Below are 17,231 nucleotides of genomic sequence, written 5' to 3' on the forward strand. Positions count from 1 at the left end.
GGAGGAGGGGAAGTTATGTTTTGTTTGTTTCATCTGCCTCACACTGCATCGGAATGCACGGAAATGCTGGGAATGGGTGATGCTGTCATGCTTGTACGGTTATGCCGGTCCTGCAGACTTGCTCGCATGCATAAGATAGTCACTAGGTACAACGGGCTCTAGTGCGCGGAGCGCGAAAATGACTTCACTCAAATGCATATCATGGAACGTACGGGGTCTAAATGATCGTAGGAAACTAGGACTGGTTCACTCTTACCTCTTGAGACGCGGAATTGATATCTGTCTACTTCAGGAAACACACCTACCGGCTACGGCGACGGGTACACTCAGGAACACTAGGTGGGGAGAGATAGCAGCGGCGGGCTACTCCACATATTCCAGGGGGGTGGTGATCCTGATACGTATCGGCCTCCAATGGAAAACGCACCATACCATCACAGACAGTGAAGGTAGGTTTTAATTGCTGCAGGGTACGTTATATGATACCCCGATGGTGATAGTCAATACTTATGGGCCAAACACAGACAGTCCGGAATTTTTCCAACATATTTGTCAGAGGATACAGACATTGGGGAAGATGACGATCTTATGGGAAGGGGATTTCAATGTTGTTCGGTCGACGACACTATATCAACAGGGTGTGTCCCGCGTACATCATCCCAGAGCTTCTAAGACACTGTCTGACATCATTCTGGATGTCCATTTGATAGACTCCTAGAGGGCATTGCATCCAACAGAGAGGGAGGGCACAAGCGTGACACATCACCGGGGCTCATGGTCTAGATTAGATTATTGGCTGGTGACAAAGGAAATTCACACCTGGGTCGCAGATGCAACACACTACCTTGCACTTTCTCTGACCATGCACCTACGGTATTGACATTACAAATTCCTAAGCCATTTATACAGCCTTTTGCTTGGAGGTTTCCGTCGGGTGCCCTAATGGACCAGGTCTTCAGGGCAGAATTGAGGGAGAAAACGAAGAATACTTCACGCTGAATGAGGGATCGGTAGTAAATTCACCTGGGGTGCTATGGGAGGCATTTAAGGTGGTAGTCAGAGGGAATTGTATAGCGTTATGAACGGGGGTTCTTAAAGATATTCGTAATACGCTGGGACAGCTAGAACATGAAATTGGAGAACTAGAGCGTGATTTCCAAAGGAATCCCTCCCCTTCAATTATTGCATTGATTAGGTCTAAATTGACGAGGTTCCAAGAGGAGGCAGAGAGGGAAATGGCTTATTTACATAAGTGCACGCAGGCAAGACGATATGGAGAGGGAGACAGGGCGGGGAAGACACAGGTGGGCTTGCTGCGGACTCCGAGAAGTGCTGAGTTAATTACGGAACTGAGGGCAGCTGACGGTGCGATAGCCAGGACGCCACAAGACATTCTTCCAACCATGTCCCACTACTATCAGCGATTGTACACTTCCTGCACAGACCCGACGTTAGGGAACATAAGGGACTATTTAGATACTGTGGCGCTGGCGTCGTTCAATAATGGGGCCCGTGAGTACATGGAGTTGCCACTCACAGTGGAAGATATTCGGCAGGTCATTGGCAGCATGCCGTCTGACAAGGCACCTGGTGCAGATGGGTTGACTGCTGCCTTTTATAAGGAGTACGCTGACATTCCTGCGCCCAGATTATTACATATGTATTTGGAAGCAATGGAAACAGGTACACTCCCACCTACTCTGAGGGAAGCCACGATTATAGCTCTGCTCAAGCCTGACAAAGATCCCACCTCACCTGATTCCTACAGACCGCTATCGTTAATAAATCTCAATGCTAAGATATACTCCAAGCTTCTTGCAAATAGGCTGCAGCTGATGCTACCACAGATCGCACTCCCGGACCAATCCGGATTTATACCGGGGTGGCCGACTGCTCATAACCTACGTACTTTGTTCGGACTCCTACATTACTTGGCTCCTCATGTACAGGCTGTGGCGGCACTGTTGGATGCTACCAAGGCTTTCGATTCATTAGAATGGAAGTTTCTCTTCACCTTGCTGTCCCGTATTCATTAAACAAATTCAACTTCTTTATGCGTGCCCGATGGCGAGGGTGCGGATAAATGGGCAGATATCAGACTCATTTGGCATTACGCGGGGTACGAGGCAGGGCTGCCCATTGTCGCCATTACTCTTCGCCATTGCTACTGAACCCCTGGCAGCCAGACTTCGCCAACATCACACGCATAGGAGCATAGGCTTCACATCCAGAGGGCTTATGATCTCGATGTATGCTGATGACATGACGATTTATGAGGTTATCCATAAAAATAACTTTGACGTCATCATGAGAGAATTGATTAGATACGGTGGCCTGACGGGGATCCAAATCAACTGGACTAAATCCACGATCTAGCACTCACGGACGCGACTAATCAGTGTGACACGGAGTATCCCATACAATGGGCGGGAAATGAGACACAGTACCTGGGAATTATTCTAAGTAGGTTCCCTGCAGGAACTGTGGACGGCAAACTACGGCAGGGCTATTGACTGGATAGAAACCAAGGTACAGAGATGGAAGCACTTGCCACTCTCGCTAATAGGTTGTATAGCTATTATAAAAATGGTCCTGTTACCAAAGTTATTATACTTATTTGTAAACATTCCAATGCCCCTCACCGTACACTTTTTCAGGCGCCTCCGCACCGTCTACTTGCACTTGTAAGGGCGGGCAGGCAACCTCGTGTCTCCTGGAACTTGCTGACGCTGCCTTTCAGACAAGGGGGGCTGGGAGCCCCTGATTTTGAGCTTTATGCATATAGTGCGCAGGCACAATATCTCTATTATTGGCAACACCCGACTCCGTATCAGCCGCACGTAGCGATAGAAATAGATAAGGTCACCCGGATTCCACTAAATGCGGCATTGTACCAACACTACAAAAGACCTAATCAGGAAATCGATACGGTTGAGGCAACGCGATGGGCATGGCGGGGAATAGCGAGAAGGGCGGGCATACGAGAATGATATGCTCCATCTATGCCCATAGGGGGTAATCCGCTTTTGATGCCATTAATGGATAAGGCAACCACTTTGCAGGCGAAAGCACATGACCTAGTGAAGAGCAGTGACTTATACATAGATGCTACATTCTTATCACTACAGCAAATGTGCAAAGAGCAGACACCTTCGGCATCGGACACATTCCTATACTATCAACTTAGGGCAGCTTGCAGAGCTCGGTATACTGACTACCCTCAGGAACCACCGACTCTGCATGCATTGGAGAAAGTATTGTCTGACCCCTCTCCCAAGAAATTGATAACATGCATATATATTGCCACGCAGGCTACATCTCCCATAGCGCCGTACACTGCAAAGGCGGACTGGGAGCGTGATTCTGAAATAGCAATCACAGACAAACAGTGGGAATATTGTTGCTCACAACTGGAGCATTTATCGGCGAACTATAGACTTCGGTTGATACACTTTAACTTCATACATAGGGTGTATCGCACGCCGGTGCAATTACACTGTATGGGACTATACCCAGACACCACATGCTGGAGATGCGGATACCAGAACGCGACATTTATACATTTGGCGTGGTCCTGTAGGTTAATAGTGCAGTTTTGGTTGGAGGTAGTCAGACACATTGGAGATATACCCACTGTACAAACACCACTCACGCCGTTGGTCACGTTACTGGGATTTGTCTTGGAAGTCCCTAAAGGCTCTCGTAAATTGGTATCCATGCTGTTGCTACTGGCCAAGCGACAAGTGGCTATACGCTGGAAGAGACCGCAGCCCCCCACGGTGGCTGGTTATCTACATACTGTCACATACTGTAAAGATCAGTTGACCCGATACTGGGAACTGATGCCAAGCAGGTCTAGGCCAGTAGATATATGGGGGCCATACGTGCATTGGTTGGAATCAGGGGGTGCTGACCACTGTGGGGATATTGCAGGATAAACTGTATGATCTGGCTGTAGACTAGATGCATGTACTGTCAGGATGACAGACGGCAGGGATGTCTAGAGGCCGCTTCCAATTGCAGGATGAGGAGTGTTATAGTGGGGGCCAGACCTAAGGGTCAGATATCAAGCGAGACTAGGTTTACAGCGCAGTATTGAGGATAGACATTCCGGGCAGATGTTGGCAGATGGGAGGGTACTCTAAGTTTTAACTGTTTATATGCGGATAATACATGCAAGACTGTAAAGAATGTTATCGCTGTTATCACTGTTGCTTATAAGGTTTAACGTGGAAGGTTGCTAAAGGTAAATACGCTACAGTTCCCCCATGATGTCAGCAATTAACCCGTTTATTGCACCCGTGATTTTGCGGAAGTGCGACACTTCCGCAAAACGGGCAGGGCCGAATCGGCCATTGGCGGACAGCAGCATCAGCGAGGTAGCGTTGCCGACGGGAATGGGTTAAGTTGTGTACTTGTTTCTCGATGATTGATAAATCACACTGCCGGGCCCAGAGTTGTAGGCAAGACAAAGCTGTGTAAATTTGGCAACGTTTAATAAAAAATAAAAAACAATTAATAAACAAATCCTATATCTGACAATTGTATATAGTCTATTCGTTAAACAGCTTGCTGTGCAAGTCTACCCCAAAGGTGGTATGGTAAATAACCCATTTTTGATCATGTGTACTTTGTTGTTGAGTACCAACCAATTTTGTCTCTCTGCATGTAGTAAAATGATGCAGTCATTGATCCCCTAAGTTTATAATGGCCAAATATCTCGCTCATTTAAATTTAAAAAAAATGTTTTTTTGATGAATAACGGCTCATTTCCATCCTTTGTTCAGACCAAGTTACTGCTGGTGTAAAACCAGACCCGATGATCTACATCTCCTTAATTGAGGCTCGTGGTGGCCCTGGCGACTTCACTCCTTGCTTCACAGAACTGCAAAGAGACTTTGTGAAATGTCGCCCAGCAAAGCTCAAGAGCCTGATTCGGCTGGTGAAGCACTGGTACAAGACGGTAAGCTAATGAATCTATACAAAATGGGAATAGGACCGTGGGTGCGTATATGAATATTGTTGTGGTAGCTCTATGGAAAATGTGCTTTTAGGAAAATACACAGTGGCAAAGTCACTGCTATACATACTTCCTTGTGACCTGTACGCCATGTTTTACCTTGCTGTTCGACTCCCCTGCTCCCTCCATGTTCCTTTTTCCTAAGTCACTCTTCCCCTGGTCCTCTCTTGTTTGACATGGAAGAGCTGCAGACCCCAACATGGGCAGTGGGGGTGTTTGGTTGTCTAGTTTGTATTTACCTGGCAATCCAGATCCAACTGAAGCAATGTTAATCTCCTCACCTCCCTGAACTCCCGGAAACCATGCAAAAAAACTAAACAGGTCAACAGTAGACCATGGGAAAGGAGAAAGGGACAGAAGTGAGAAACAGATGCACTGGATGGCTTCACTCTGCCTGTTCTTACTACTGGGCTCATCCTGCTCTGCAGATGCACCAATGTCTAAAGCAAGAGCTAATTTATTTAGTTATTATTGTTCAAATTCAAAGTCATTATTACTAATATGACATATGATAAACCGTGTTACAATCTATGCATTTCCATCTCTCAAGAGATGGTTGAAACTCCGAAATTCTAGAGCTAAAATTCAAATGAAACCTCAACATGAGATACAAGGAAATATCAGAGCTAAAACACTCCTTTCTATAATGATACCTATTTTCTGTGATTCATGATTTGAGAATCGTCTCTGAATGGTTCTTAATGTAACATGTTCATTGGCTGTAACATCACGAATGCACATTAGTGCTGTACATTTTTTCTTGGCAACAAGCAATCACTTCCCCACCAATGTCAATAGGTTAATACTGTAAGTGAGTCAAAAAATAATATAAGCAAATATGTTGAGGATTATTTAACCTCTAAAGGGAGTGGTAGCATGGGCGGCCCCAGCAGCGTGTTAATACTGACATCATATCCACTGGTGGTGGAGACGCTGAGGCTTATTTTCCATAAGTCAAGAAATGCATCTACTGCAGAAGTGCTTATGTAATTTTAGGAAATCCCTCTGTCAGCTGTGTTTTCCCTAAAAGTATGTGCATTTTGGACTCTCTACAACTGGCAATTTAGACCTCAGGGCAGTTTTCTCCTGCAAATCAGGCCTTAGTGGTGTGTGCCTCTCCTTAAATATGGAACCAAATGTGAAAACGACACAGTCTAAATGTGAGAAACTAAAAAAGTTATTTTTCACTCACATCTGGTGCAAACCGAGTAACATGAGTTCAAGAAAAGCTATGTAGCTCTCCAACCTAGCGTTGGATGTCAGAAGTAAAGACAAATTCACATCAACTTTTAAAATGCCAGAAATCAGTACCATTCACACCTCTTCCTCTTGGAAGGGGAGAAGGCTTTGCTGACTAAAATATTTCCAATAACCGCTACCTGTTATTGTGGTCTCATGACACTTGCCTGCTTTGAACGATGGGGGGGTCGCGCTGACAGAGAAGCCACTCCCTACAGGGGTGGGATTGGATGTGGTCAAGTGGTTTGCAGTATTTTTTAATCCTCTGGTAGCTGAAGTCAGCTGGCTTAGGAGGAGTTCTGACAGAGAGCCAGAGGCAGCTCAGCGAGGCTTAAGTCTACCATTCTGGATTATAGTAGCACACAGAACTCTGGAATATTGTTTTGAAGTTAAGTGCCTGGGAGGGAAAGGAGCTGAGTTATAAGGCTCTAAAATAAACAAAGAGTCTAAAGAAACTCCAGCTAGGTTTTTGTGTGGAACGTCTCCTTTCTCAGCCGCAAGAACCATGCTACTGCGCTCTCATGACTGATAGCTCACTGGGATATGATAAGACAGATGGGACAAAAGACTACTTGCTGTAGGAGGGAATAATTCCCCCCTACCCGGAGATAGACTGGGGATGGGGTGCCTCCTCCCTTGTGTTGAATCCCCGAAACTGGAAGGTTGCTCTGAGTAACAAAGTGTTGTAAATAGAAGCCTGGAGCCTGGTATCATTTAGGTTGTTTTATTCAAAATAGTCAAGTCTTGAAGAGACAGGTTAAATACAACACAAAGTCTTTCAAATAGTCCCATTTCATGTTTTATTAACGCCTGGCTACTACATCAGATGTGTTTCTGTGTTGCCGTAGTCACTGCATTGTGTTCAATTCAAGCTGGAATTAGAACTTGCTTTATTCCGAACTGTAATGTTGTTTTCATGTTGCTGCTCTTGCACCGTTTGCAATTGTCTCGGAGGAAGATGTTGCTGCCTGTGGCAAGCTACCCAGGGTAAGATAGGGACTCCTCAGGAACACCTGGTTACCCATTAGGAATTAGATTGTTTTGAGTTTGTGAAAGCTCACCCCTAGCTCACAGCAAGACTATAGGTTCTCTTTTCAACAGTTCAAAAATCCAGTGTCCTAGAATTTACAAAATTATCAGGTTTGAATCCTAGCGGGACCTCACAGCCACGTAACCTTCCATCGTTGCCTGACGATTTTAATTCATGGCTAGAAGGTACCATAGCTCAATGGAAATGTTTGGCCGTCAAGAATAGGCACGGAGGCTAACTCAACAGTTGGGGTGGGCAGTTATTTTCAGTTTAGGGATGGGCAACCAAGCCAGCGAAGCCCCAGTTTCAGAGCTTGGTGCCAACCTGCTTACCACATTGAGATTTTTGTGACGGGACAGTGGGGAAATTTCACTGAAAGAGCTCCCACTAACATTGTGGGTGTTTGCTGACACACTTATTTTGCGTTATTAGCATTTAGAATACAAATACTTACAAATTCTGGTACATGAGACAAAATCAGTTGTGGTGGTTAATGCAGACCACACAGCTGCAATTAACATAGCCACTGGTTGGCAGAGGGGTGAGGAAGAGGTGTACTTTGGGCCTTACTGGATGAGATGCTTAGTTCAAAAAGTGTTCTTTTTTTAAGTCTTGTTGGCGAGTGAGCTCTTGCAGGAAGTGCAGAGGAACAAGTAGATAGATTGAGCAAAAATGAGATTGGTCTGGAGCGATTGTAGTTGGATTCTGTGAGCAGTCACAGGTTGCATCTCTTTCCCAGAATTATTTTGGGTGTGACACAAAATAAACTGTGCCCAGAGAAAGGCTTGAGATGTCACTTAGAGAGACTGGCCTATGCCAGAGTCATCACAGAGGACCTTTCACATGATTGAGCTGGCTTTAGGCCCCTGAACAGAAGTTATGAAGAGGTTCCACTGCCATCTAGAACTTTACTCTCCCAATAATCTATCACTTCATCCAAAGGTGAGCCAACTCATTGTGAGTGTGTGCGGCATGAGAAGCATACTATGCCATTAGTATCTGTAATCATTTATGGTGAACAACAGTGTCACGTTATTTGGCAAAAGTACTGTTTAAAATAAATTCATAATTCAAAATACCTCTTTGGGCAGGATTAGATATGCCTCAAACTTGGACCACACAACAGACAGTACCTCCTCAAATCATTCCTCATTTTAGTCACTATATATTGAGACTGGCAGCCCGTCCCGACGTTGTCCGGGTATGAATTGCTGCCGGCCAGTAGTATATTGTTTTGTAGGATTTCGTTTTGATAGCATTTCTTATCTGTGACAGGCTTGTGAAACGCTCCGATTCACAGTGCACTGCTGATGCACTTAATAGTGCGCGTTCAGTAGTGTGTGAACTCGAGTTTCCCTACTTTATTTTTCCTTGCAATATTATAGAGCGCGAACTCGACAACATGGCATGAGCACAATTTACATTACAGAAGAACACATTCATTTGTGGTAGGCACGGGGAGACAAAGCGATTTGCCTGGAATCACAGGATGTTGAGCTGATGCCGAGATTCAAACGTAGCTCCCCAGCTCTAAAGTTTGCAATTCTAGAACTTGTGGCGGAAGGTGTGTCTAAAAGTGTATGTCCGTGCTGGCCATCAATGAGAGAGACCTGTGCATTTTTCAAATCGGTGGTGAAAAATATGAGTATGTTGCTGGAGATGTGGGCCGCCGTGCCACCAATGTACTTTCCGGGGGAGGATAAACACCCATTATTCCGCAACTTTCTTTCCGCATACCATCACTCCGCATACTTTAATTACGAAAGTACCATGACTCCGCAATGCCATTAGAACGCATGGCATTACATTTTATATGCTTTTACCATGCATACATATACAACGAAATTCGTTGTAAATGCATGAATGGTAAAAGCATGTTTTTTTTTAATGTTTGGATAAGGTAAGTATGGGTATAGTGGTATATGTTTTGGGGTGCTGAGGTATATATGTTTTGGGGTGTTTGGGTATTTTAAGGGTTCAGATATAGTTTTGGGTTATGGGGTACAGGGGTAGTTTTAGGGTTTAGGGATAGGTTTGGGTTTTGGGGTATAGGGGTATTTTTAGGGTTATGGGGAAGGTTTGGGTTTTGGGGTACAGGGGTATTTTAAGGGTACAGGGCTAGGTTTGGGTTTTGGAGTACAGGGGTATTTTTAGGGTTCAGGGCTAGGTTTGGCTTTTGGGGTACAGGGGTATTTTAGGGTTCAGGGGTAGGTTTGGGGTTTGGGGTACAGGGTTATTTTTATGGTTCAGGGCTAGTTTTGGGTTTTGGGGTACAGGGGTATTTTTAGGGTTCAGGGCTAGGTTTGGGTTTTGAGGTACAGGGGTATTTATAGGGTTCAGGGGTAGGTTTGGGTTTTGGGCTACAGGGGTATTTTTATGGTTCAGGGCTAGGTTTGGATTTTGAGGTACAGGGGTATTTATAGGGTTCAGGGCTAGGTTTGGGTTTTGGGGTACAGGGGTATTTTTAGGGTTTAGGGATAGGTTTGGGTTTTGAGGTACAGGGTATATTTATAGGGTTAAGATGGGTTAGTGTTTAAGGGTGTTAGGGTATTTTAAGGAGTAAGGGTGGGTTATAATTATGGGGTGCAGGGGTATTTAAAGGCAGCAGGGTGGACACCCGGAGCTGGAATGTACAGAACCTTGGAAGAAAAAACAATGAAATATTGGGCACAACGCTCGATTTTTTTTTTCCGTAATCCCACGCCCCGCACAAGCCCACACCCCCAGCACACGCCCACAGCACACGATATGATACATTGCATGAAGGGCGGAACGTACCACACGTCCCCAGCATTTGTCACGGCCCCAGCACACGCCCAAAGCACAACGCAGACACGCCCACAAGGGACTACTTTGCTGGCACGGTTCTTTTACCTTTTAAATGTATATGGTGGGCGTCTGCATAGCCTATGTCCTTCTGCTGCAACTGTCCTGTCCAACGCTGTATTGGGTGTTGTGATTGGTGCTGTGGTTCCTGAGATTACCCGCCTCAAAGGTTTGGGCTCTCTCTTTATTATCCATACTAATATAATAATACCCCTAAACCATAAAATACCCCTGTACCCCAAAACCCAAATCTAGCCCTGAACCCGAAAAATACCCCTGTACCCCAGAACCCAAACCTAGCCCTGAACCCTATAAATACCCCTGTACCTCAAAACCCAAACCTACCCCTGAACCACAAAAATACCCCTGTACCCCAAAACCCAAACCTAGCCCTGAACCCTAAAAATACTACTGTACCCCAAAACCCAAACCTACCCCTAAACCATAAAATACCCCTGTGCCCCAAAACCCAAATCTAGCCCTGAACCCTTAAAATACCCCTGTACCCCAAAACACAAACTGACCCCTGAACCCTAAAAATACCCCTGTACCCCAAAACCCAAACCTAGCCCTGATCCTTAAAAATAACCCTGTACCCCAAAACCCAAACCTACTCATGAACCCTAAAAATACCCCTGTACCCCAAAACCCAAACCTAGCCCTGAACCCTTAAAATACCCCTGTACCCCAAAACCAAAACCTACCCCTGAACCCTAAAAATACCCCTATACCCCAAAACCCAAACCTAGCCCTGAACCCTAAAAATACCCCTGTACCTCAAAACCCATACCGATCCCTAAACCCTAAAACTACCCCATACCCCATAACCCAAAACTATATCTGAACACTTACAATACTCAAACACCCCAAAACATATACCTCAGTACCCCAAAACAAATACCCCTATACCCATACTTACCTTATCCAAAAAAAAATACATGCTTTTACCATTCATGCATTTACAACGAATTTCGTTGTAAATGTATGCGTGGTAAAAGCATATAAAATGTAATGCCATGCGTTATAATGGCATTGTGGAGTCATGGTACTTTCGTAATGAAAGTATGCGGAGTGATGGTATGCAGAAAGAAATTTGCGGAATAATGGGTGTTTACCTTCCCCCGGTAAGTACATTGGTGGCATGGCGGCCCACATCTCCAGCAACATACTCATATTTTTTCACCACCCATTTGAAAAATGCATCATTGTTGACCAGCACCGACATACACTTTTAGACACACCTCCCGCCACAAGTTCTAGAATTGCGAACTTTAGAGCTGGGGAGCTACGTTCGAATCTCGGCATCAGCTCAACATCCTGTGATTCCAGGCAAATCGCTTTGTTTCCCTGTGCCCGAGTTTGCGCTATATAATATTGCAAGGAAAAATAAAGTAGGGAAACTCAAGTTAACTGTAAACCCTGATTGCCCACAGGATTGGATGGTGACACCCCTCTGTTTAGTCGCACAAAGCAGAAAGAAAACAGTCGCAGACTGATGTGGTATGGTTCAGGTTTTTACTCTATAAAGAACACAGACACCGGTTCAAGTATTACTAAGAGTTACTCCACTCTGTTCCTCTGGGTGCTGTCTAAACCGTCCTCCGCATGAGTGTCGTCCTGACACTCTCCAACGGAGGGCACTGTGCTAAGCAGTGGCCGACAATGCCACTCGACTCTCGAACAGCTAGCCAGCTGTTCTGAAACCGTCCCCCGCAGTGGTGCTGGTCCCAGCACCTTCCAACGTGGGGTACAACACGTCCTGGTTAAGTATGCACCAGAGACCCAAGAGTCAGTAGTTGTCTTGCCAGTGCTTGTTAAGTTTGGGATAGCTTACGAGCATCTGCTCTTCCAGTTATCCCACACGAGGGTTTGAATTGTCCTTAAAGCTCAAGGAGAAGGAGCTGCTGCTCTCTCTCACCGGTTTAGGGAATCCTGTCAGCGTGTAACTGACAAGGTCTGTCTTTTAACCGGGGCATCCGAGTTCGTGCAAAAGCGGAGTCGATTTCGAACTCCAGGGTTGGGATGACCAGGCTGAAAGCTACGGGCGTCTAAGGCTAGGCAACGAGTACTCTGAGTTAAACCTAGAACACAGAACAGGGAACGCTTGTCCCTTACCTTTCCTGCGTCTTCCCTCCATCTAGGCAATATCCGATGATGTCGCCCGGCGCCGCTTCTGTTTTTATGCGTCTCCGCATTTCGCGCATGCGCGGCGCACAGGCTCATGGGATACGTAGTCCCATCGTCGGCCGTTCTTGTAGTTTCCTGCGTTCCGCCAAGCGCACAGCGGAGCTGAATATGACAGCACATCCCCCTTCACCTGGAAGGGCCGGGTTTCGTGGGATATTTCCTGTGGAACGCCGCCAGCATACGTGGCTGAAATGCCCGCCACGGGCTCCCATGACTGTTCCTCGGGGCCGTACCCCTTCCATGCCACCAGATACCACAGCTTGCCCCTTTTCCACTTAGAATCGCGGATGCCCTCTACCTCGTAGTCGCACTCTGCCTCTACCCTCACATCAACACCGGAAGGAGGTGTCCTGGTGACTGAGGGTTTCAGCAGCGAAATGTGGAATACAGGATGGATCCGCAATGTGGTGGGCAACGCGAGCTTCATGGTCACCGGGCTGATGCATTTCTTGATGCGATACGGGCCGATGTATTTCGGATGAAACAGACTGCGTTTCCGGAATCGCATGTTGCGGGATGATACCCACACGTAATCCCCGGCTTTGTACAACGGCCCTGGTCTCCGGTGTTTATCAGCTTGTGCCTTGTACCTGGTTTTCGCCTCCACCAGGCACCTTTGTGTACGCACAAGCAGATCCCTGATGTGCGCTGTTCTCTTGGTTGTTTCTGGCAATGACATTGTACCAGCAGGGTGCTCCAAAGGCAGAAATCTTGGATGGTGCCCGTAGTTGGCATAGAAGGGCGATACCTTGGTTGAACTGTGTGGAGCATTGTTGTATGCGATCTCTGCCAGCCAGAGGTGCTCCACCCATTCCTCATTCCCCTGGTCGATGAAACAACGCAGGTATTGTTTTAGGGTTTGGTTGAGCCTCTCGGTTTGGTCGTCTGTTTGTGGGTGGTAGCTCGTGGACAGGGCTGACTTGACGTGCAAGGAAGAGCACCAAGTCTTCCAGAATTGAGCCGTAAACTGCGAACCCCTGTCAGACACGATCACGTTGGGCAGGCCATGCAGCCTCACGATCTCTCTTAGTAACACCTTAGCCAACCTCCCGGCGGACGGCAGTCCTTTGCATGCTAGGAAGTGTCCCATCTTGGTGAGATAGTCGACCACTACCAAGATCACCATGTTCCCTTGGTCAGAAGGCAACCCAACCACGAAATCCAAAGATATGTTCTCCCATGGTCTTGAAGGTGTGGGAAGGGGTTGTAGCATTCCTTGTGGTTTGCGGTGATCCGACTTCATGGTAGCGCACACTCTGCAAGACGCGACTCAGTCCGCCACGTCTCTTCTCGTACTTGGCCACCAGAATTGTCTTGAGACATATTCTCTTGTCTTTTCCGTCCCCAAGTGCCCTGCACTGGGCGACTCATGACACCCTCGAAACGCTTGTTTCCTCAATTGTAGAGCAGGCAACAACATGGCAGTCCCCTTGACAGGAATGCCCTCTTTTACGCGCCACTCCGGGTGGTGATGAAGCCAAGTTCTCCATTCATGGGTGTGTACCCCCTCCTGTACCCTCTTCATGAAGCTGTCAGGTTGTATAGCCCCGATCACCTTCTCAGGGTGGATGATAGAGGCCACCGGCGCAGGAGGCGCCGTGGTGCCAGAGGTTTGCCTAGAGAGGGCATCTGCTTTGCGGTTTTTGGCTCCGGGTCTATAAGTAATAACAAAATCAAAACCCGAAAAGAACAGCATCCACCTCATTTGCCTCGGTGTTAGCTGTCTTGCAGCGGTCATGAATTGTAGGTTTCGGTGATCCGTGAACACAGATACCCTGTGCCTCGCCCCCATCAGGAGGTGCCTCCACTCCGAGAAGGCGTCCTTGATCGCCAGCAGCTCCTTTTCGGCGATGTGATAATTTCTCTCCGCCTCCGTCAGCTTCCTGGACATAAACGCCACCGGATGAAGCACTCCCGTGCCCTCATCTCTCTGAGACAGGATGGCCCCAATTGCCATGTCTGAGACATCCGCTTCGACAACATATGGCAAGGTCGGGTTTGGATGAGCCAGCACTGGAGCGGTGCCGAACGCTCGTTTCAGGGCAGAGAAGGCTTCTCCCACCTCTTGAGTCCAGGCAAACGGCCGGGATTTCCGTAGCAGATGAGTGAGAGGGGCCACCAGTCCCGAAAACCCCTCGATAAAACGTCGATAGAAATTGGCAAAGCCAATAAAGCTTTGCACCTCCTTGAAGTTTCGAGGGGGCTGTCACTCTTTTATGGCCTTGACCTTTCTGTCTGCCATTGTCTGGCCGTCCGGGCTCAACATGACTCCTAAGAACTCCATGGACGTGACATGGAAGTCGCACTTGCTTAGCTTGCAATACAGCCTGTTCTCCCTGAGAATGCTCAACACTGTGGACACATGTCTTATGTGTTCTGTCTCGCTGTCTGAATACACCAGAATGTCGTCAATGTAGACCACGACAAAGACGTACAGAAGCTCGTGCAACACGTTGTTCAAGAAGAACTGGAACGCTGCAGGGGCATTACAGAGCCCAAAGGGCATCACCTTATATTCGTATAACCCGAACCGCGTTTTAAACGCGGTCTTCCACTCGTCCCCCGACCGCATACGCACCAGGTGGTACGCTCCTTTTAGGTCAAGCTTAGTGTATATCTTAGCCGTTTTCACCTGTTCTAACAGCACGTTGATTAGGGGTAGTGGGTATCTGTTCTTTACGGTAATGGCGTTAAGGGCTCTGAAGTCCACACAGGCGCGGAGTTCCCCATTGGCCTTGGGGATGAAAAACAGGGGAGAAGCTGCTTGGGATTTGGACGGGCGAATAAATCCTAACCTCAGCATGTTGTCAAGGTATGAACGCAGGTGCACATTCTCTGGTTCAGATAAAGCGTATAGCCTTCCACTCGGTACGCTCGCACCCGGAACCAGGTCGATTTGGCAGTCGAACACCCGATGAGGGAGCAGTTCTTCGGCCTGCGTGTCATCGAACACATCGGCATAGTGCTGGTATACTTCAGGGACGGTTACGTCTTTTTCCGCTGCTGTGGCAATCTTGTGTGGTCCTCCCAATAGATTATCAGGTTGCTCGATGGACACACCGCAATGAGTGCTGCAATAGGCTGAAGTCAAGTTGGCCTCTTGTTTATCCTAGTCTATCGTTGGGTTGTGTTTTCTTAGCCAGGGTAACCCTAGGATGACCCCATACTGGGGGGCTCATATGATGTTGAAGTCTATGGTTTCCACGTGTTCCCTTCCGTACCTTGCCAGCACCCCTCCGGTGTGTTGTCTTATGGGCCTTGAGGTCAGACAGCGCCCGTCAACAGCGTACACGCTCTCTGGTGTTTCCTTCTGGGTGAGGACCATGCGCAGGTCCCTGGCCTTCTCCACATCGATGAAGAGCCCGTGGCCCCAGAGTCCACCATAGCATCCACCGAAACCCATGCATCCTTCACCTTGAGGTGGATGGGTATGAACAAATGTTTCTGTGTGGAAGGCATCCTCACATGCATGGAAGGGACAAAACAACGACTCCTTGAATCCCCTTCTTTCTTCTTGGAGTCCTCTAGTTTTCCGCCGACTCATCAACAGCAGCGTTTGACAATCGTGCTGACCGAAACCGATTTGTCTTAGGTTTGGCCGGGCATTCTCTCACGAAGTGTCCTTTCTTCCCGCAATACAGGCAAAGCCCTTGTTTGCGTCTTGATTCCTTTTCAGTGGATGTTAGGCTAGCTCGAATGGCACCTACATCCATGGGTTCGGTGCCTGTGTTCGTTGTTGCATCAGGGGCCCCAGGTGGCCCTGGCACTGGTAGGGGTTTGTCTTTTTTCTTGTGGTCTCCCTTTCGTTCTCCCAGTCTATGGTCTAGGCGAAGGACCAAGCCTATGAGGTCCTCACAAGTGGCCGGTTGTGGGTCGATCTGTGCCACCACGTCCTTTAAGTCCTCGCTGAGGCCTTGATGGAAGAGAGCCGCTCTCTTTTCGTTAGGCCACTTCGTTTCCGACACCAACCGACGGAAGGCATTCATATACGCCACCAGACCTGAGCTGCCTTGTCGAAGCTCTAGCAGTTCTCTATCCGCCGTGTACTAATCGGCCCTCCTGTCAAACACCTTCACAAATTCTTCTTGAAAAGTATCCCAGTCATGAATAAGCGGGTCGTCTCTGCTTACCAACGGTACTTCCCACTGTGCCACGTTTCCAGCTAGATATGATATCAGAAATGCGACTCTCGCTTGGTTGGTGGGGAAAGAGCGGGGTTTGCAGGTGAAGTGCAGGGCTGCCTGTGTCAAAAACACCTGAACAGTGCTTGGGTCTCCGCTATATCTCTCCGGCGTGGCAAACGGTAAGGATACCGGCATCTCCACCGTTACCGCTGTTTGTTGCGTTGCCGGGGGAGGTCCGGCATTGAACGGATTCCTTTGGATGTGTTCCATTCTGGCTCTTATGTCAGCGGTTTCCAGCCTGGATGCCGCTAGTTCATTTTGTACAGCCTGTAAGGCTGTTAGCACGTCGTCCATGTCTGCCATGAGTCACTATCCAACCGGGTGGCTGTTTATGGTATAAAGATCGGATATTCTGTAAACCCTGATTGCCCACGGGATTGGATGGTGATACCCCTCTGTTTAGTCGCACAAAGCAGAAAGAAAACAGTCGCAGACTGATGTGGTATGGTTCAGGTTTTTACTCTATAAAGAACACAGACACCGGTTCAAGTATTACTAAGAGTTACTCCACTCTGTTCCTCTGGGTGCTGTCTAAACCGTCCTCTGCATGAGTGTCGTCCTGATACTCTTCAACGGAGGGCACTGTGCTAAGCAGTGGCCGACAATGCCACTCGACTCTCGAACAGCTAGCCAGCTGTTCTGAAACCGTCCCCCGCAGTGGTGCTGGTCCCAGCACCTTCCAACGTGGGGTACAGCACGTCCTGGTTAAGTATGCACCAGAGACCCAAGAGTCAGTAGTTGTCTT

General features: G+C 47.7%; 1 protein-coding gene across 1 annotated transcript in view; it reads left to right on the forward strand.

Annotated features, from left to right (window-relative positions):
* The window catches only part of LOC147679611 (2'-5'-oligoadenylate synthase 1-like), a 163,004-nt gene that overhangs the window by 76,169 nt on the left and 69,604 nt on the right, over positions 1–17,231 (forward strand). The window contains exon 3 of the mRNA XM_086943182.1: positions 4,788–4,963. Within this exon, the coding sequence (XP_086799308.1) occupies positions 4,788–4,963 (176 nt within the window). The remainder of the gene's footprint in view (positions 1–4,787; positions 4,964–17,231) is intronic.

Source organism: Lissotriton vulgaris, chromosome 11, assembly GCF_964263255.1.
Source record: "Lissotriton vulgaris chromosome 11, aLisVul1.2, whole genome shotgun sequence".
Taxonomy (NCBI): Eukaryota; Metazoa; Chordata; class Amphibia; order Caudata; family Salamandridae; genus Lissotriton; species Lissotriton vulgaris.